Source organism: Heteronotia binoei, chromosome 5, assembly GCF_032191835.1.
Source record: "Heteronotia binoei isolate CCM8104 ecotype False Entrance Well chromosome 5, APGP_CSIRO_Hbin_v1, whole genome shotgun sequence".
Lineage (NCBI taxonomy): Eukaryota > Metazoa > Chordata > Lepidosauria > Squamata > Gekkonidae > Heteronotia > Heteronotia binoei.
In genome coordinates, this window is record NC_083227.1 from 18,336,566 (window position 1) to 18,355,538 (window position 18,973).

Consider the following 18,973-nt stretch of genomic DNA (forward strand, 5'->3'; position numbering starts at 1 on the left):
CATTTGTTTGGTGCCAGTTTGGTGTAGTGGTTAAGTGTGTGGACTAGGAGAACTGGGTTTGATTCCCCACTCCTCCACTTGCACGTACTGGAATGGCCTTGGGTTAGCCATAGCTATCGCAAGAGTTATCCTTGAAAGGGCAGCTGCTGTGAGAGCTCTCTCAGCCCCGCCCCCCTCACAGGGTGTCTGTTGGGGGGGGAGAAGATATAGGAGATTGTAAGATGCTCAGTCTCTGATTCAGAGAGAAGGACGGGGTATAGATCTGCAGTCGTCGTCTTCTTCCTTGCAGATCTCAATGCAATAAGCAGATATTCTCAATTTTTCTTCCATCCCCACATCTCTATACTCTGCTCCATTATTGTTAAATCTGTAATGAACTCTGATGCCCAAAACACATAATAGATACAGCGATCTCTTAATGGATTTACTTCTGTGAATCAGAATTACTGTAACCTAAAAGCATAGATTTATTCAGATGCCACAAACAAACCACAGTCCATTTCTACATGTTAAAGCTTCTATTAAAGGGACAGGGACATTTTCCTTCACACCAGTTGTCAACCCTAAATTCAGCAGGTCAGGCCTAATTCTACAAGGTAAGAACACCAGTTAGCTGTGAAGATGAGGGCCATTCTTGCAGTTGGCCCAAGGTTCTGCAATGCCTTTCTGAATAAGGCACTGAATTGCTGCTTCCTCATCTTCTCTCTCCTTGAAGGGGAATAGCCAAACCTCCAGCAACTGAACAAAACCAACCACTTTTCCCCAAGAGTCACCCAGTGTTTGTTGGCAACAGAATCTTCACAACTGGCTACTGACAGAAATGGCTTTAAAAAAAAAAAAGGCAAGGAGATGTGGAAAGCAATCTGGGGTTTTACATAAGAGTGAAAAGCAGAACCTTTGCATTCAGCAGGGCTTTTTTGTAGGAAAAGCCCATCAGGAGCTCATTTGCATATTAGGCCACACCCCCTGATGGCACCATTGGTTCATACAGGGCTTTTTTGGTTATTATTTATTTTAAATTTCTATCCCACCCTCTTTGCAAGCGGACTCAGGGCGGCTAACAACATTCATATTTACAAGTTAAAACTAATAAAACATAATTACAATTTAAAACCATTTTGTGGTGCTGTACCACTACAATATAAGCGAGTTCTTTTTTTCTTCTGATGGTGATCACATAGTATTTATTTATTTATTCGATTTATATCCCGCCTTCCCCACCGAGGCGGGCTCAGGGCGGTTTACTCTATAGTAACTCTATAATGATGTGGGGTGGCAGTTCTCTCCCGGTTAGATATCAAAGGCCTGTTGGAACAGTTCGGTCTTACAGGCCCTGCAGAAAGTAGAAAGATTTTGTAGAACAAGCCCAGTAGGAACTCATTTGCATTTTAGGCCACACCCCTTGCTGCCAATCCAGCTGGAGCTGTGTGCCTGCTCAAAAAAAAAAAAAAAGCCCTGGCATTTAGGAACAGTTTATCTGCAGTGACCTCAAGCCAGAGCACAGAATCGGCTGATGGGTGAATAAAAAATGTACTCTCAAACCAGATCTTCACATTCCCACACAAGTATACACAGGGTATGCATGTATGCAGGGCTTTTTTGGTAGAAAAAGTCCAGCAGGAACTCATTTACATATTAGGCCACACACCCTGACATCACCAGTTACATGGCTTTTTGCAGAAAAAGCCCAACGGACTCATTTGCCTATTAGGCCACACCCCGTCACCAAGCCAGCCGGAACTGCGTTCTTGTGCGTTCCTGCTCAAAAGCCCTGCATGTATGTATCTCCATATAGATACCATTTTATCTATTAACTTTTTATCCCACCCTGAGGTGCTTAGAATAAATGTATGGCAGTACATGATTGCCTTGACCTGGATAGCCCAGGCTAGCCAGATCTCATCCAATCAGAAGCTAAATAAGATCAACCCTGGTCAATAGTATTTGGATAGGAGATCACCAAGGAATACCAGGGGTGGGGTGCAGAGGCAGGCAATGGCAAACCACCTTTGAATGTCTTTTGCCTTGAAAACCCTACAAGGTTGCCACAAGTCGGCTATGACTGGAGGACAATTTCCACCACCAGTACATGATTCTTCCCTCCCCATTTTGTCCTCATAACAGTCCCAACAGCTTCCAGTGACGCTCATGACTGCAGTTCCAGCAGTTTCCAGTGACGCTCATGACTGAGCAGATTTTTGAACCCTGGTCTCTCCATACCTGAATAGCTACGCCACATTGGCTCTCCTAGGGTCACAACAACTGGGTGAGATAAGTTACAGGGCAGGAGAAGAACTGGTTCAAGGCTACTCACTCTGGTTCATGGCAAACTGATGCTTTGAACCTGAGTCTTCCCACCGACACCGTACCAGCGTTGCCTTCAAGGCTTCCAAAAAAAGGAGAAAACAATTTTCCTGGGGCAACATACAGGTAGGTGTATTACTGTGATTTTGTTTGAAGTGACTAAAAGGAACCTTTGGCCAAAACTATATTGCAGAGGTGGCCAACGGTAGCTCTCCAGATGGTTTTTGCCTACAACTCCCATCAGCCCCAGCCATTGGCCATGCTGGCTGGGGCTGATGGGGGTTGTAGGCAAAAACATCTGGAGAGCTACCGTTGGCCACCCCTGCTATATTGGCTTGGATCCTTGGGGAAATTTCAACATACAGAAGATGATATTGGATTTATACCCCACCCTTCAATACCCAAAGGAGTCTCAGAGTGTCTTTTAATCTCTTTCCCTTCCTCTCCCCACAAAAGACACCCTGTGAGGTAGGTGGAGCTGAGTGTTCTGACAGAAACTGCTCTTAAGAGAACTGTTCTGCTGAGAACTTGTGACTGACCCAAGATCACTCCGGGAGGCGAACGTGGAGAAGTGGAGAATTAAGTCTGTGGACTTAATGACTATACCAACGAGGGGGAGGATTTTTTGTGGATTCCCCTCTCTTCCTGCACCCCTTCAACTTGCCATGCTGCTCCAGGTTGGTGGGTCTCTGTCTCCCAGAAGCAGCATTTCAGGAATAATTGGGGGTGGTGGGGTGGAGCTGAGGAAGGTCTGGTCTATTGAGGAAAATCCCTTCTGTCCCAGGCACTGAGGGCTATCATTTCAATGGACCCATGCAGAGGTGGGGGCGGGGAAAAGGACTCTGACTTCCCACTTGTACCTGAAAATAAAGCAGCTGTTTCCCCTTGCTGTGTTTCACCTCCCATTGAAGGGGGGGGGGGGGGGGGAGAATAACATTACCCATACATTTTTTCCCAATAGGCGAAAAGGTTGCTGAGCTGCGGCAATGCTTTGGGGCAGGGAAAGAGTAAAATGCTCCCTGTGGCTGGTCCCTGTAATAATAGCCGCGGTGGTTGACTTGTTAATATTGTCATGAATCCTAGAACAAAACAGAAAAGGCAGTTCCATCAAAAATATTCCTTTGGCTGCAGTGCTATTCAGTGGCTCTTCTGAACCTGCTCCAAGTCTCAGGAAAGTGGACAAGATTCTTGCCTAGTGGGACTTGGTGCTTGTGGGGGGGCACAGTGGGAGGGCTTCTAGTGTCCTGGCCCCACTGGTGGACCTCCTGACGGCACCTGATTCTTTTGGCCACTGTGTGACACAGAGTGTTGGACTGGAGGGACCACTGGCCTGATCCAACATGGCTTCTCTTATGTTCTTATGGGGCAGTGATGCTCTGTATTCTTGGTGCTGGGGAGGGCCAACAGTGGGAGGGCTTCTAGCATCCTGCCCCCACTGGTGGACCTTCTGACGGCACCTGATTTTTTGGCCACTGTGTGACACAGAGTGTTGGACTGGAGGGACCACTGGCCTGATCCAACATGGCTTCTCTTATGTTCTTATGGGGCAGTGATGCTCTGTATTCTTGGTGCTGGGGAGGGCCAACAGTGGGAGGGCTTCTAGCATCCTGCCCCCACTGGTGGACCTTCTGACGGCACCTGATTTTTTGGCCACTGTGTGACTCAGAGTGTTGGACTGGATGGACCACTGGCCTGATCCAACATGGCTTCTCTTATGTTCTTACGACTTGTAGCTGACAGGTGGTTCCCATCTTGTAGCCGTTGCCAATGAAGGAACTGGAAAGCTGTCAGCCTTTCTGAGTTACACATTTCATAGAAGGGACTGGAGTAAACATGGCTCAGTGGAAGAGCATCTGTTTGCCACACAGAAGGTCCCAGGTTCAATCCCCAGCAGCTTCAGTTTAAAAGGAAAAAAGATGATGATGAGAAAGATTTCTGCCAGAGACTCGAGAGCTGCCGTCTGAGTAGGCAGTGCTACCTTGATGGACCCAGGGTCTGATTCAATATAAGGCAGCTTCATGAGCGCATACATGTGTGGCTCTTTCGGTTGAGGGCAACTGCCAATGCAGCTCTCCACAAGCCACAGAATGAGTCCCAGTCTTGTTGGGTGTTCCTTGCATTGGAACTTCAGTTGCGAGAGGTGGGATGTAAAGCAATTGTTCAGCAGATTGTAAAGCAGAGCAAGCTGAAAATGACGCAGCCCTTAGGGTGCAAGACAGAATCACAGAAAGTTAGGGTTTGAAGTGATGCAAGAGGTCTTCTAGTCTCAACTTTGGCTCAGTGCAGGTCTCCCAGGAGCACCTGTGCACCTCCAGGAATAACAGCAGGTTGCCACCCCTCCCTGTAGAGATCTGGTGTGGGGTAATAAATTGGTTGCTCTTTTCCTTCACCTGTGCTCTTAGGTATTTTTAAATAAAACAAATGCTATAAAAACATCCAGCAGTCCCTAGTCTCGTGCTTTCTCACCCAAAGAAACAGACACCCTCCAGCACTGCACCAGGAAGCTGCCTCCCTGGCACTGATGCCAAAACTCCTGGGGGTGGCTGAATGCTTTTTTTTTTTTTGAGGGGGTGTCAGCTTCCTGGTAAAGGGAAACAAAATGCATTTAAAACAAGGGAAATATCTAGTGCAGCGGTGGCCAAACTTGCATAAGAGCCACACAGAATAAACATCAGGTGTTTGAGAGCTGCAAGACATGAACGCCAGGAAGAGAAAGAAAGAAAATGGATTTGGGGGGTTAGACGGTTGGAAAGAATGCAACTTTAACTTTAAATGCATTTTCCAACCCCACCCCCCAATGTCAGCTGGCTTGGAGACCCGATTTTAAGAGACAAATGCCTTCTGCAAGCTGGGCAACAGGGTGGTGTGGGCTTTGAAAGCCACATAATATGCGCAAAAGAGCCACATGTAGCTCCCCAAGCCAGTTTGGCCACTCCTGACAAGCATATTTTTCTCTTGTCCTTCCCCCTAGGAGTTCAGAGTAGCATGCATTCTTCTCCCTGCCCTGTTTCAGCCTCACAATGACACAGTGATGTAGGTTAGGCTGAGGGTCACAGCCCTGAATAGGCCAGGAGAAAAAAAACGTCTCAGTGTGGCAATTGACATAAGAAAGCTGTTCATATCATTCCGTCAAGCTTGTATTAAAGGGGTGGGTTATTTTTCTTCAGTCCTGTTGGCAAGTCTTAACTTAGACGGCTTTTGTTTCTGAGAGCCGCAGCTTGTGAGGAGGTAAAAGGGGTGTGACTCAGAAGGCGAGCTGAGGTTGCTAACTCTGGGTTGTGAAATTCCTGGTGATTTGGAGACATAAGGTGGGGATCAGTGTTCCCTCTAAGCTGAGTTAGCATGAGCTAGCTCACAGATTTTGGTCTTAGTTCAGGAAGGATGTCCCCAGAGCACGATAATTTATGCAGTAGCTCACAACTTTAATGCCAGAAGCTCACAAAGTAGAATTTTTGCTCCCAAGACTCTGCAGCTTAGAGGGAACATTGGGTGGGGATCTGGAGAGAGGAGGGATCTAAGTACGGTATAACATACAACAGAGCCCTCCCCTCCCAAAGCAGCCATTTTCTCCACGGAGCTGAACTCTGTCGTCTGAAGATCGGCAGCCATTCCGGGAGATCTCCAGCCCCACCTGGAGGCTGGCAACTTAAAGTCGGGCCGGTTCATGTGTTTGAAGGAAGGAGCGCGGCTCAGGTAGAGCGACTGCTCTGCATTTGCAACGCAAACTTTTTTTTCCTCTCCTGGAGCCACGATTAGACCCTCCACCCTGCCGGGAACAGGCTCCGCATGGCACCATGCAAATCCCCAGGGATAGCTTGCAACTCACCCACCCCATTTCCGGAAGCACTCGGGCTGCGCATCCGCTGGCGAGCCGACCGGATGTAGGTCGCACCCCTCTAGGAATCCCTGCGATGGTGTCGTCTCTTTGGTAGAAGAGCGTAGAGGAATGCTTAGGGCCCTGGGGAAGTCGGGTGGTTCCTAGAGCGGCGGGGGGGGGGGAGGGAGAGAGAGCTTCTTTTCTCCCCTCTCGCTAGCATCGGAGAGGGCCGACCTTTCCCCCCCCACGCCGAAAGCAGAGTCCGAGAGCCTTGCAAGCAAAGAAGCGTTTGCATCAGAGCGAAGGAGAGAGCGGGGACCGAGGAGGAGAAGGTAACAAGGGTTTGGAGCTGGTGTCGGGTGCTCGTGGGTGGTTTTCTCAGGCCAGCCGACCTCGGAAGAGCAGACAACTAGGCATGCTGCTGCGAGCTTTTGGAGACGGCGCGGATAAGATTTTTTTTAAAAAATGAATAGATGAGAAAGAAATATGCATTGAAGCCCACTGGGACCCAAAGGAAACCCCTGCATATTGTGGCCCTGATCCCACCCACCCCCCCGCCGCCCTTGTCCCCCGTAGCAAGCAATGGGTCCAGGCGGGGTGAGAAATTGTACGTGACTTTAAAAAAAATAATTGTAGACAGTCGTACTCTCAGGCTAAAAACGACAAGGGAAGGGGGCGAGCCGGTTTTGCATTGATTTTGCAGATTTTTGCATTGAGAACTTCCTTCTCAATGAGCATTTAATCTCTCTTCTCTCCCCACCCCCCGTATTCTTTAGGATTCCCCAACAACACCATTGTGTGAGCTGCAGCTGGATATGGGGGGCTGGGGGGGGAGAGGCATGCTTCTGGATAGAGAGGTGCCCCTCCGTAGAAGTTTTGAGGTCAGAGCCAAGCCAGAAAGTGCATTTTGAGCAGGTATGATATTCCAATTGAGGAGGAAATTTTCACTGTCACCTAACAGCTAGCGCCCCAGAATTCTGTCCGGGCTCATGCCAAACTATAACACACAGCAGCATGTCAGACTCATTCAGATGGCTCGGAGTAGGTCCCAAATGCACTAGATCAGGGGTGGCCAAACTTGCTTAACATAAGAACCACATAGAACAAATGTCAGATGTTTGAGAGCCACAAGACATGAACGTCAAATGTTTGAGAGCTGCAAGACAGGAAAAAAGGAGGGCAGGCAGGCAAATAGATTGGGGGAGGGGGAGGTGAAAAGAAAGCAACTTTAACTTTAAATGCCTTCTCCAAGCTGCTGGCTGGCTTGACTTAGAGAAGTGATTTAAAGAGAGAAATGCCTTCTCCAAGCTGGCCAACAGGGTGGGGGGGCGGGGCTTCAAGACCCACACAATATGTATGAAAGCCACGTGTGGCTCCTGAGCCACTGTTTGGCCACCCCTGCACTAGATACATACTGATGTAAATGGCAAAATTATGGACTTGGCCTGGGAAAGAGGTAAGCTCAGAAAGTGAGGAAGAGACATGTTCCCTGTGAGGCTACCATCCCAACTGCAACAAGGAGGAGTGCTTAATTAATTGAATTATACTTGTCAGTGCAGGCTGTGGTTTGTGCCTTGCGGTAAGAGTGCAAAGATTTGTTAACCTTCTGCAAGTGATTTATGAAGCTTCTACAATACTCTTACCAATTATACACTGCTCTGCTCCAGAATAGACATGACTGATATTTTCATATTTGGCAATAGTTACATTGCTTGTGAAAACGAATACCTACATTTTTAGATGGAGCCTAGAGCCTAAGAAAAAATGTGTCAAGGCCTAGCCAATCCTTGTTCAGCCAGTGCATTTAAGCAAGAAAGTAAAAGAACTGTTAAATGGCAGCATTAATTCTGTAGAAGTGGTCGAACATAAGAGAAGCCATGTTGGATCAGGCCAATGGGCCATCCAGTCCAACACTCTGCATCACACAGTGGCCTATACACACACACAGATTTTCTGGTTGTCTCTGTTTGCAACCAGGGAAAGTGAGAAATGAAGAGAGCAAGACACCAATGAAAACATATTTGCATCTTGAGGACTACAGTGATGTGATAGTGAGTCCAATAGAACTTCTCAGTGAGCATGTGCTGGGTTGTGAGCCAAGGGGCAAGGCATCCCACAGGGTGGGCTTGGAAAAGCAAGACACCTGAAAATCCACACTGATGGATCTAGAGAAACTTCCAGTGCAATCCCGAGCAAAGTTGCACCATTCTACACCCATTGGCCTCCAAGGACTTAAAAGGGTGTAACTCTGTTTAGGGATAGAACAAAGTTGGAGTCAAGTTGCACCTTTAAAGACCAACAAAGTTTTATTCAGAACGGAAGCTTTCATGTGCTGTAAGCACATTTCATCAGACGAGTATTTAGGAATCATCATCGTCTGATGAAGTGCGCTTAGAGAGCACACAAAAGCTTCCCTTCTGAATAAAACTTTGTTGGTCTTAAAGGTGCAACTGGACTCCTGCTTTGTTCTACTGCTTCAGACCAACACGGCTGCCCGCTTGGAGCTGTCTGTTTAGGAATGCGCTTATTTCAGATTGAATCTGAAATACTCCTAGAAGTTTACAGATCGTTGCCTTTGTTTGCAAGTGGTTCATGACTGCGATCCTAGACCTGCTTAAGAGTCGCCTCAGTGTATTGATTTTGCAGATTTTTGCATTGAGAACTTCTTTCTCAATGAGCATTTAATCTCTCTTCTCCCCCCACTCCCCGTATTCCTTAGGATCCCCCAGCAACACCATGTGTGAGCTGGAGATGGAGGGGGGTGGGGGGAGAGAAGCATGTGTTGTACATTTATTTTTCTTAGTAATTGTGGATAAAGAGCAGTGGGGAGGGGCATGTTCTGTGGGGGACTGTGGGCTGGATCCAGATTATTCTTTCAGCAAAACAAAAGTCTCCCCCCCCCCACACGCACACGCAGTGCTCCTTGAGATGGGGAACTCAGAGGAATCACACGAAAAGGGGGTCTACGGTGGGAATGGAGGATCAGTGGGAATTGCAGTTTAGTCTAGATCTGACCCTGTAGTTAGAGAGTTAGACTAGGATCTGGGATAACTCAGATTTGGATCCCTACTCTGCTGAGGAAGCTCAGTGGGTTTCCTCGGGCCAGTCACTCACAGCCTAACCTACAGAATGGAGGAGAAGAGAAGGGCGTTGTAAGCTGCTTTGGGTCTCCGTTGGGGAGAAAAGTGGCGTATTAAATATTTAACTAAATTTGTATCAGTTCTTCAGAGGTTTCACAGCATTTCAGGCTACACAGAACTTCTAAATGAGACTGTGGAGCTCAAAAGGATGGATTCTGCTCATACTCCTCAGTCTCATTTTCTCTGAAAGGGAAGAAGATATTGGATTTATATCCCGCCCTATAATCTGAATCTCAGAGTCTCAGAGCAGTCACAGTCTCCTTTACCTTCCCCCCCCCCACAACAGACACCCTGTGAGGTGGGTGGGGCTGAGAGAGCTCTCACAGCAGCTGCAGTCCACGCACTTAACCACTACACCAAACTCCCAAACTGGGAGTGCTGTGGAACATGAAACCATGCAACATCCTTCAGCTGTCATGTTGTGTGATGGGGGAAACTGCCTACCTGGTGTGTTTGTGGGCTGTGACCTATATAGAATGAAAGGCAATTTGTGTTGTTGTTGTTTTGTTTACAGGAAGCAGACTTTGCTCAAAAATACGGACAGAACATTAGGATCAGGGCAACATGGATGCCAGTGAGGGGAATACAACCACTAGCTCAGTGAAGAAGAGAAAGTATTATTGCTACTTTAAGGATGAATGGTGCAAAGAAGAGGCGTTCAGAGGCTGGCTTCACAAAGTGGACATGGTGACGGCCGAATGCATTCTGTGCCATCAGGGATTCTCCATAAAATATGAGGGAAGAGGAGCAGTGACCAGCCACGCAGACAGCTCCAAGCACAAAGAACTGGAGAAACAACGCAAAGAAATGCCAGAAATCGTGACTTTTTTTAACAAAGCAAACTTCTCCCAAGAAGACATGGTGACAGCGGCGGAGGTAGGACAGGTATATCACAGCATTGTGCACCATCTGAGTTATGCGAGCCAAGCTTGTGCGTATAAAACGCTCTCGCGGATCTTACCTGATTCGGTCGTGGCGAGAAAAATGTCTTGCGGGCGGACGAAAGCCACCAGCATTGCGGAAAGCGTCTTGGCCCCCAAGTCGCGGGAACTTTTGCTGAAGGACTTGGAGGCTGCGCCTTATTTTTCCATTGGATCGGATGCCTCCAACAAGAGGAATAAGAAATTCTTCCCGGTCACTGTGCGTTACTTTTCGGTGACCGAGGGAATTAAGCACGGCCTGCTTGATTTCTACAACGAATTGACAAGCGATTCGATTGCAACACGGATCGCCATTATTCTGCAAGAGAATGGCCTCAATGTGAGCAGAGTGTCATCTTACATGATTGATAATGCCTCTGTGGATTTTGCAAAGCACTGGGCAGTGTTCCAGGACCTCAAGCAACTTAATGATGGACTGATACAAGTGGGGTGTATGGGCCGTGTCATCCACAACTGCCTCAAAAAGGGGATGAGGGCGCTGAGTTTTGACGTAGAAACCCTGATTTTCAAGATATACAGCGAGTTTTCGTCCTCACCCAAGAAGACCGAGTCCCTTACGTCGTTTTTTGAGTTTGTGGAAACAGACTACAAAGATGTGCTTCAGCAGGTATCGACGGGGTGGCTTGCTCTCCTGCCCGCCATTGACCGCGTCCTCGAAAACTGGTCAGTGTTGAGGGCGTACTTCTTGTCAGAAGGGGACGAAGAGTGCGTGAAGATCGTGTGGGAAGCGTTCAATGCGGAAGAGCACGAGTCTCTCCCTCTTTGTTACGTTCACTTTGTGCACAACCTGATGAGAATATTTTCCGACGCTGTGAAGAAACTGGAATGCGACCATGTCGGCAGCACAGAATTGCACGGTGTCTTGGAAGGCCTCCACTGCAAGCTCAAGAGAAGAAGAGAGGACAAATTCTATGGAAGATCCGCCCAAGTCATTTTGGGCAACATCTCTGTCTTTGACAACCAAAAATTCACCGAGGAAGCGGAGAACATGTTGACACAGTGCATTGCATACTTGGAGGAGTGTTACAATTTCAAAGCTGCCGTTTTTGAGCCGATGGCCGTGCTGTCGCTTAACAACGAAGTCAAGTGGCCGGATTTGGTGGCTCTGGTGGCAGCCCTCCGCATTGAGATAGACATCGACCAGCTCTACAATGAGTATTGCGTTCTGCAGAAGTTCCGAGAAGAGATTGTCTCCAAGGAGCAGAGAATAGATCAGCGGTGGGTGAAAGTTTTCAGGCAAATCCCGGAGCGTGCGGAGAGCCAGCTGCTGAAGTTGGTCTCTTTCGTGCTTTCCATTCCCGTGTCCAACACCTTCTGTGAGAAAATCTACAGTCTCATGGCCCAGCTGTGGAGCAAGGACAGAAACAGACTGAGCGACAGTGTGGTGAAAGCCGAGCTGCAGGTCCAGCTGAACTTCAATATTTCCTGTGCGGACTTCCATGAATTCCTGTACAGGAACCCAGAGCTACTGAGAGCTGCAAGGGGTCAGCAGAAATACAGGTTTAAAAAGGAAGAACCGGAGGGTGCTGCCTTTCCCTTGGCGATCCAGTTTTAAGGTAAAAACCTAATTATATTGAATTATTTAAGTAGCTTAATGGGTCAGTGTGGGAATAGTTCAGGGGTGGCCAAACTGTGGCTCAGGAGCCACATGTGGTTCTTTCACATATATTGTGTGGCTCTTGAAGCCCCCGCCACCCTTTGACTTGGAAAAGGCATTTCTCTCTTTAAATCACTTAACCAAGCCAGGTGGTGATTTGGAGAATGCATTTAAAGTTGCTTTCTTTCCACCTCTCTCTCCCTCCTCCATCTTTTCCCCTTCCTTCCTCTCTCAAATATCTGACATTCAATGTCTCGAGGCTCTCAAACATCTGATGTTTATTCTATGTGGCTCTTACGTTAAGCAAGTTTGGCTACCCCTGGAATAGTCTGTAGTACACACAGGCTGTGTCTCCCGAGCCCTTCCCCAGGAACTAATCCAAACATACAGTGGGAGAACTGGGGCACACGTGAAGCAACGATCAAAAAATCCCCGGTTTCAATAACAGTTTCCTAAGACACAATCCTATCTTGTGCAGTAGACATAAAGCAGTATCTATATTGGTGTCAATATCAAAATGTTACAATACTGTATTGTGATATTTTGATATTGACACCAATATAAATACTGCATTATGAATACTGGATAAGATATAAGTTGTATAATGTCTTAAAGGTAAAAGTACCAAGTCATTAACGACCCATGAAGTGACGTCACATCATGATGTTTTCTTTTGTTATGGGGTGGTTTGCTATCGCCTTCCCCAGTCATCTACACCTTCCCCCCAGCAAGCTGGGTACTCATTTTACCCACTTCGGAAGGATGGAAGGCTGAGTCAACCTTGAGCCAGCTACCTGAACCCAGCTTCCGCCGGGATCGAATTCAGGTCCTGAGTAGAGAGCTTGGACTGCAGTAGTGCAGCTTTACCACTCTGTGCCACGAGGCTTAAGAAACTGTTATTGAAATTGGAGCTTTCTTGATTGTTGCTTCCCCAGGGGCTGCCTGCCTTCAGATCTGCAGCACTGCCAATCCCTCTCTCTCTGTTCACTTCGTGGTACTAAGTGCAATGCTAACAAACTGGTTCTTCCCTTGATGCTCAGGGTAGAAGTATGCTGTTTTCTATGAAATATTTTTGATCAGCAAAATTGATAGGGATGCTAATTTGTTTCATTGTTTGAAAATAACAAGAAGACGGCAGATTTATACTGAATCAGAGACTCAGAGCAGCTTACAATCTCCTGTATCTTCTCCCCCCACAACAGACACTCTGTGAGATGGGTGGGGATGAGAGGACTCTCACAGCAGCTGCCCTTTCAAGGACAACGCCTACGATAGCTATGGCTAACCCAAGGCCATTCCAGCAGCTGCAAGTGAAGGAGTGGGGAATCAAACCCGGTTCTCCCAGATAAGATTCCGCGCACTTAACCGCTACACCAAACTGGCTCTCCAAAAGCAGTGTGAATTTCATTTCTGAGATGCAGCACACTTCCTTCCTCCTCAGGGCTTTGTCTGCTGTTAAGATGCTGGTTCTTGCGAGTGCCCCCTGGTTCCCTCGCTTTCCCACCCAGTATGGTGTAGTGGTTAGGAGTGCAGACTCAAATCTGGGAGAACCGGGTTCGATTCCCCACACCTTCGCAGGCAGCGCCCAGTGTGACCACAGGGTCAGTCACGAGTTCTCTCAGAGCGGTTCTCAAAAGAGCTCTCTCAGCCCTGCCTATCTCACAGGGTGTCTGTTGTGGGGAGAGGAGATGGTGGCAGCTACAAGCCATAGGAGGTGGCAGCGGCTACAAGCATAGCCAGCTTCAAGAGGGGATTGAATGAATATATGGAGCAGAGGTCCATCAGTGGCTATTAGCCACAGCATATTTTTGGAACTCTGTCTGGGGCAAGTGATGCTCTGTATTCTTGGTGCTTGGGAGGGGCAATAGGGTGAGGGCTTCTGGTGTCCTGGCCCCACTGATGGACCTTCTGATGGTCCCTGGGTTTTGGCCGCTGTGTGGCACAGAGTGTTGGACTGGATGGGCCATTGGCCTGATCCAACATGGCTTCTCTTATGTTCTTAAGGGAAAAGAGATAGCAAGCTACTCTGAGACCTCCTCCTCCTCCTTCCCAGCTCCTCTTATGTAAAATCCAAACTCAAAAGTTATGTAAATAGTTATTATTACAACCAACTGAAGTGACACAAAATAATGTGTGAACATTCAAATTCTCTGGAATTATTCATCAGGCTAGGGTTTTTTAAGAACCAAAGAAGAGCCCTGCTGGGTCAGACCAGTTGTCCATCTAGTCCAGCATCCTGTCTCACACAGTGGCCTCTGGAGGTCCAGCAACAGGGCATAGAGTTCAAGGCCTTCCTCTGATGTTGCCTTATGACTCTGGGATTCAGAGGCTGACTGCCTCTGAATGTGGAGGGATATGTCAAGCCTCCTGGATGCATCCCTCATAGAATGCCGGGTAGGTTCAAAGAGACTGAGGAGGAGCCGTGGCTTAGTGGTAGAGCACCTGCTTAGCAAGGAGAAGGTTGCAGGTTCAGTCCCTGGCCTCTCCAGTTCAAAGAGTCAGGTAGTAGCTGATGGGAAAGGCCTCAGCTTGAGACCCTGGAGAGCTCCTGCCAGTCTGAGTAGCCTATGCTAACCTTGATGGACTCACGGTCTGATTCAGTATAAGACACGTCTGTGATGTGTGCTAGATTGAGCTGGTGTAAGATTGCACCCTTGGCATTCTGGGAAGAAGGTGAGGAGGTGGAAAGGGGACAGTGGCCATCAATTAATCAAATGTCTTCAGTATAGTCTCTGGCTGCACCACATGCAGATCGTTCTCTGTTGTGACTTGATTACTGCTTTGAATGCAGAGGCATTTGAAGCAACTTCAGACGTGGGTTACATATGCCAGAGGTGTCAAACATGCAGCCCCGGGGCCAAATCAGGCCTCCGGAGGGCTTTTATCAGGCCCCTGAGCAACTGGCTGTCATCTGCTTCCTTCTCCCTTTCTCTTTTGTTTCCTTCTGCATCACAGCTTGCTTTGCCCAATTGCACAGGAGCTACAGAGCAAAACCTCTATTTTCTCCATTGGCTGAGGCTCCTCTATTGGGGAGGAGGGGGGGAGGGATAGCTTGCTTTGCCAGGCTGTCTCAGCCGCACAACAGACTACTGAGCCAAGCTTCTCTACCTTGTATTGGCTGAGACTCCTCCCCCTTCTGGTCCCCTGGGGAAGGAAGGAAAGAGCCAGAGCTTCCTTTGCCCACTTCCCTGGATCCCATGGGAGAAATAAAAAACCCCCACCTTTAAGACCAATGAGTGCTAATGTTTTAAGTATGTTTTTAAGGTTTTTTTAAAAAAGGTCTTTAATTGCATTTGTCTGTCTCCTTTATAAAGTTTTATCTGCTACCTAATTTTAAATAGGAACACACTCGGCCCAGCCCGACATGGCCTGGCCCAACAAGGTCTCTTTTATGTCAGATTTGGCCCTCATAACAATATGAGTTTGACACCCCTGACATATGCACTTCCCTCCATCCCCCCCTTGCGCTTGCTTCCCCGCCATCCACCATGCCACTGCAGGGCTTTTTGAAAAAATATATCTGTAGGAACTTGTTTGCCACAGAAATGGGAAATGGTTGTTTTATTTTAAATCTGGCAAAAAGCCCTCCGGAGGCATGGAGGGGAAAACGGCAGCGGTGAGGGGACGGTGGCAGTAGATGGTGCCAGTGTGGGGTGAGTCCTGACAATGAGCAACTAAGCCTCTAGCTGGTGTGCTGACTCTGACTGTGGTCTTTCCAGGGAGATTGCGGCCAACCAGGGGGACACCAAGGAAAGGGAACAATTGGAAGCCGGCGTCGTGCGGATGCGCCAGAAAACTCTGAACTGGTTTGGGAGGCGTTGTTGGAGCTCAGCCGCTGTACGGATTCATCCTCTCTTGTCCTCTCCTCTTCAGTCTACTGTGCAGCGGGCGAATTGGAAGCGTGGAGGTCGTCTTTGTGTTTGGAGTCCCGGTGTTAGCGCCACAGTGCAAGCCAGCCTAAACGGCCTTCCTCGCAGTCGACTGTCAGAAGACCCGCTGCCCGTAGCACAGGGAGGAGCCGTCGGCTGTCTCCCTCAGCCTCCCCTTGCTGCTGGCACCCGGACCATCGGCTGCCAGCGCAAAAGAAGGGAACCAAGGACAGACAGACTGTCTTCACTTGCTATCCTTTGTGTGGGTCTGTTTTCAGGCTGTTGATTTCCACGAGTAGAGAGAAGTTCCGAGATTTTATTTTATTACTTTTTTTTTTAATTGTTCGGTGCCATTTAAAACCATCATTGTGAGTATTCTCTCTGATTCTGGAAGGTGTATCTGTACGGTTTTCTTTAAAATGACTCGGGGTAGTGGGGAGGCTTTTCACAAAACGAGGAACCTTTAGGCAAAATTAGAACCTCTGGAAAGTTTCCACTAACAGAAGGGTGGGAGGACAGTTTTTGCCACTTCCCGCCACATGGTGCAGACTTCCAGATCCCTCCTTTACCTATTCTTGGGGACGTCTACCTCCAGAGCAGCACTTCTGAGGGATTGTTTTGGGCTGCAGTGAGAAGGGGTGAGGCAAGGCAATCCTGCTCCGGTGTTGGGACTCCCTTCTGCCTCCTGAGATTTACCAGGGGATCCAAGCCATTGTGACTTTTTTTTCTTCGATACTTGTTTTTTTTGGGGGGGGAGTAGCCTTGTGATTTAAAAATACCCAAGCGGGGAGAAGGGATAAATAAAAGTACCTATGGGGTTTTGTGAGTGGGCAAAAAAACCCCATCTAGACTGAGGTGGCGATTGGAGGCAGGGAAAGAGTACAAATGTAGGGTTTTTAAAAAATGCTCTGTGAGTTTTTCCCCCAAGGCAAACACTGCTCTGGGGAATCTTTTTTTAAAATTTCTTTGAAGAGATACAGGCCCTGCCGATGACTTGGAGCATGTTTGCCTTACCACAGGAAGAGAAGTTCTTGGGGTAAAATATACTCCATGATACAATATGTGTGAGGTTGTGTCCCCCCCCCCCCTTTTCCACGCATGTTAGCAGGGTTTTAATGTCTGTGAAATGTTAGTTTTCATTGCTTTGTTCATTGTGTATGGCATACTGCTGTACTTTTTCTCTAATTTTATAATCCAGTTTTGTTTCATTTGTATGTATTACACATAGTATGCCTTTTTAATTTTTAAAACTTTTATTTCAACAGGTTAATCACAGGTTACATTGACAAATACGCCAAATTTGTCACAAGAAGTTAGTGGACATAATTTTTAGCAACACAATGATGTAAATACAACAAAATCTATGTATAGATGCATCTTGGTTATCATAATAGAAACCCATGAGAATCATTATGGCACAACTGTTCGTAATAAAGTTTACCTACATAGCTAGAGAACTCTGACGCTGCTTGCATTATTTTATAAATCGTATGTTTAAGGTACAGTTTTACAGTTTGGCTTTGTTTTTGTTTAGACCTACATTTGAAAAAAAGTGTAGCAAAAAAAAATACTGGTTGCCTTTTAGCAACTAATAGCAGCAGATTTATAAACTGTTCTGAATTGGAGGTATTTGTGTTCAGTATACTCAAGTAGTATCACTTTAGTAGTATCACTCAGTATCAAGTAGTATCACTCAGATGGGAATGATGTACCTGTACTTTAGCTCATAAGGGAATGGTATAGCCTGCTATTTTTTGTATATGCTGTTTAATCAGGGCTTTAAAATGATGAACTTTTATACCAGACATGATAAGAGGTATCCATTCCTCCACATTTCTTCCAATTTTTGGCTAAAGTATTTTATAAATACATTGTGGGGTACCTCTGGAGTAAAGGCCACCTTGAGTAGAGCTTACAGGACACTTCTCTTATATTGATGTGTGGAGAAGTAAAAAGCAGAGTTGTCCATATAAAGGATCAAAATGTGGAGTTCATGCAAATACTCTTCTCATTCACTGAGGACGTAGATTGGAACTGCATGCCAAACACTTGCTCCTAAGGTTTTGTAAAGAAAAGAAAATAGTTTGTGTTATGGTAAGAAGAACTATTGGTAATCCATTTCTAAACATGCAGGTTCTCTTGTAAGTTGTCTTCTGAAACTGAGTTCTCTTGTAAATTGTCTTTTAACATCTGGGGGTGTTTATCCACTGTTGAACCTAGAGGTATTGAAACCAAGGAAGTACACCAGGAAGGGTACTTATAAATCCTTTTTGACACATTGTTTAACTTTTGCAGATTATTCCTCAGAATTAAAAGATCTCTTCATGTATTTTTTAAAAAAAATTCTGTATTGCAGAAATTTCTGGAACCAGTTTCTGGAACAAATAGTCTTTGTCCCAGATTTAAGGGTAGTAGAAAAGGATTGTTTAATGTTTTTGGGATGGTACATATATTGCCTCTGGATGCAACAGGATTCTTCTATGTTGGGCTATGTTTTACCGAAGCTCCCTGAAATGTATAGAAAGGTATTTCTAAATTAAGATGCTGAGTAACGGAGAGATAGGTCTAGAACCTCCAAGCATCTCCCTTGCCCCACTTTGGGGGTTGGTTTTGGAAAAACGTTAGGAGACAACCTGGCTTTTTTTTTTTACTCCAAATAAAATGATCTATAAGCCTCTGCTATTCTGCGATATGCTTGTGAGGTAAGGTAAAAGATACAGCAGTTTAAAGCAGTGCTGCCATTTTGAGAATCTGGATTTTATTCAAACCAAGAAAATTTTATTCTAGTCAGTTAGACGCTAACGTGTTTTAAACTGTTGTAATTGATATTAATTGCCAGGGTTTGTGGGTATTATTACTCCCTAAATATTTTCTGCGTACTAGGGCTTAATTTATGTCGTTTATTATTTTTAATGTGCTCTGTACTTACTTTGTAATCCTGTGTTATTGCTTGTTTTTAATTGCACAATCTGCTTTGAGTCTCCAAAAGATGAACTGCTAACAATGTAAATTGGCCCCTTTAAATGGGTAGACTCTTTAGCTGATTTAGTTAACGTTATCATGGGTGGGGCCAAATTGCAATGCAAAATGGAATACCTAGTTCCATCTTAAATGTTCCACTACATCTGCTACAGTTGGAATCTAAGGGGAGTGTTTGGCGGATTGTAAGAATAAGCCATTTAAAAGGGAAGGAAGACAGAGAAAGAACTAAAAATAGAGCACCTCGTTTATTTATTTTCTTCCGTTTTTATCCTGCCCTCCTGGGTGGGGGTGGGGGGTGGGCTCCCTCTGGGAATCCTACCCCC

General features: G+C 46.6%; 1 protein-coding gene across 1 annotated transcript; it reads left to right on the plus strand.

Annotated features, from left to right (window-relative positions):
• Window positions 1–6,212: 6,212 nt before the first annotated feature.
• On the plus strand, window positions 6,213–17,125 carry LOC132571087 (uncharacterized). Its single transcript, XM_060237758.1, has 3 exons — window positions 6,213–6,453; window positions 9,776–11,758; window positions 15,519–17,125. The coding sequence occupies exon 2, from the start codon at window positions 9,826–9,828 to the stop codon at window positions 11,755–11,757; it is 1,932 nt and encodes a 643-aa protein (XP_060093741.1). The 5' UTR covers window positions 6,213–6,453; window positions 9,776–9,825; the 3' UTR covers window position 11,758; window positions 15,519–17,125.
• Window positions 17,126–18,973: the final 1,848 nt, after the last annotated feature.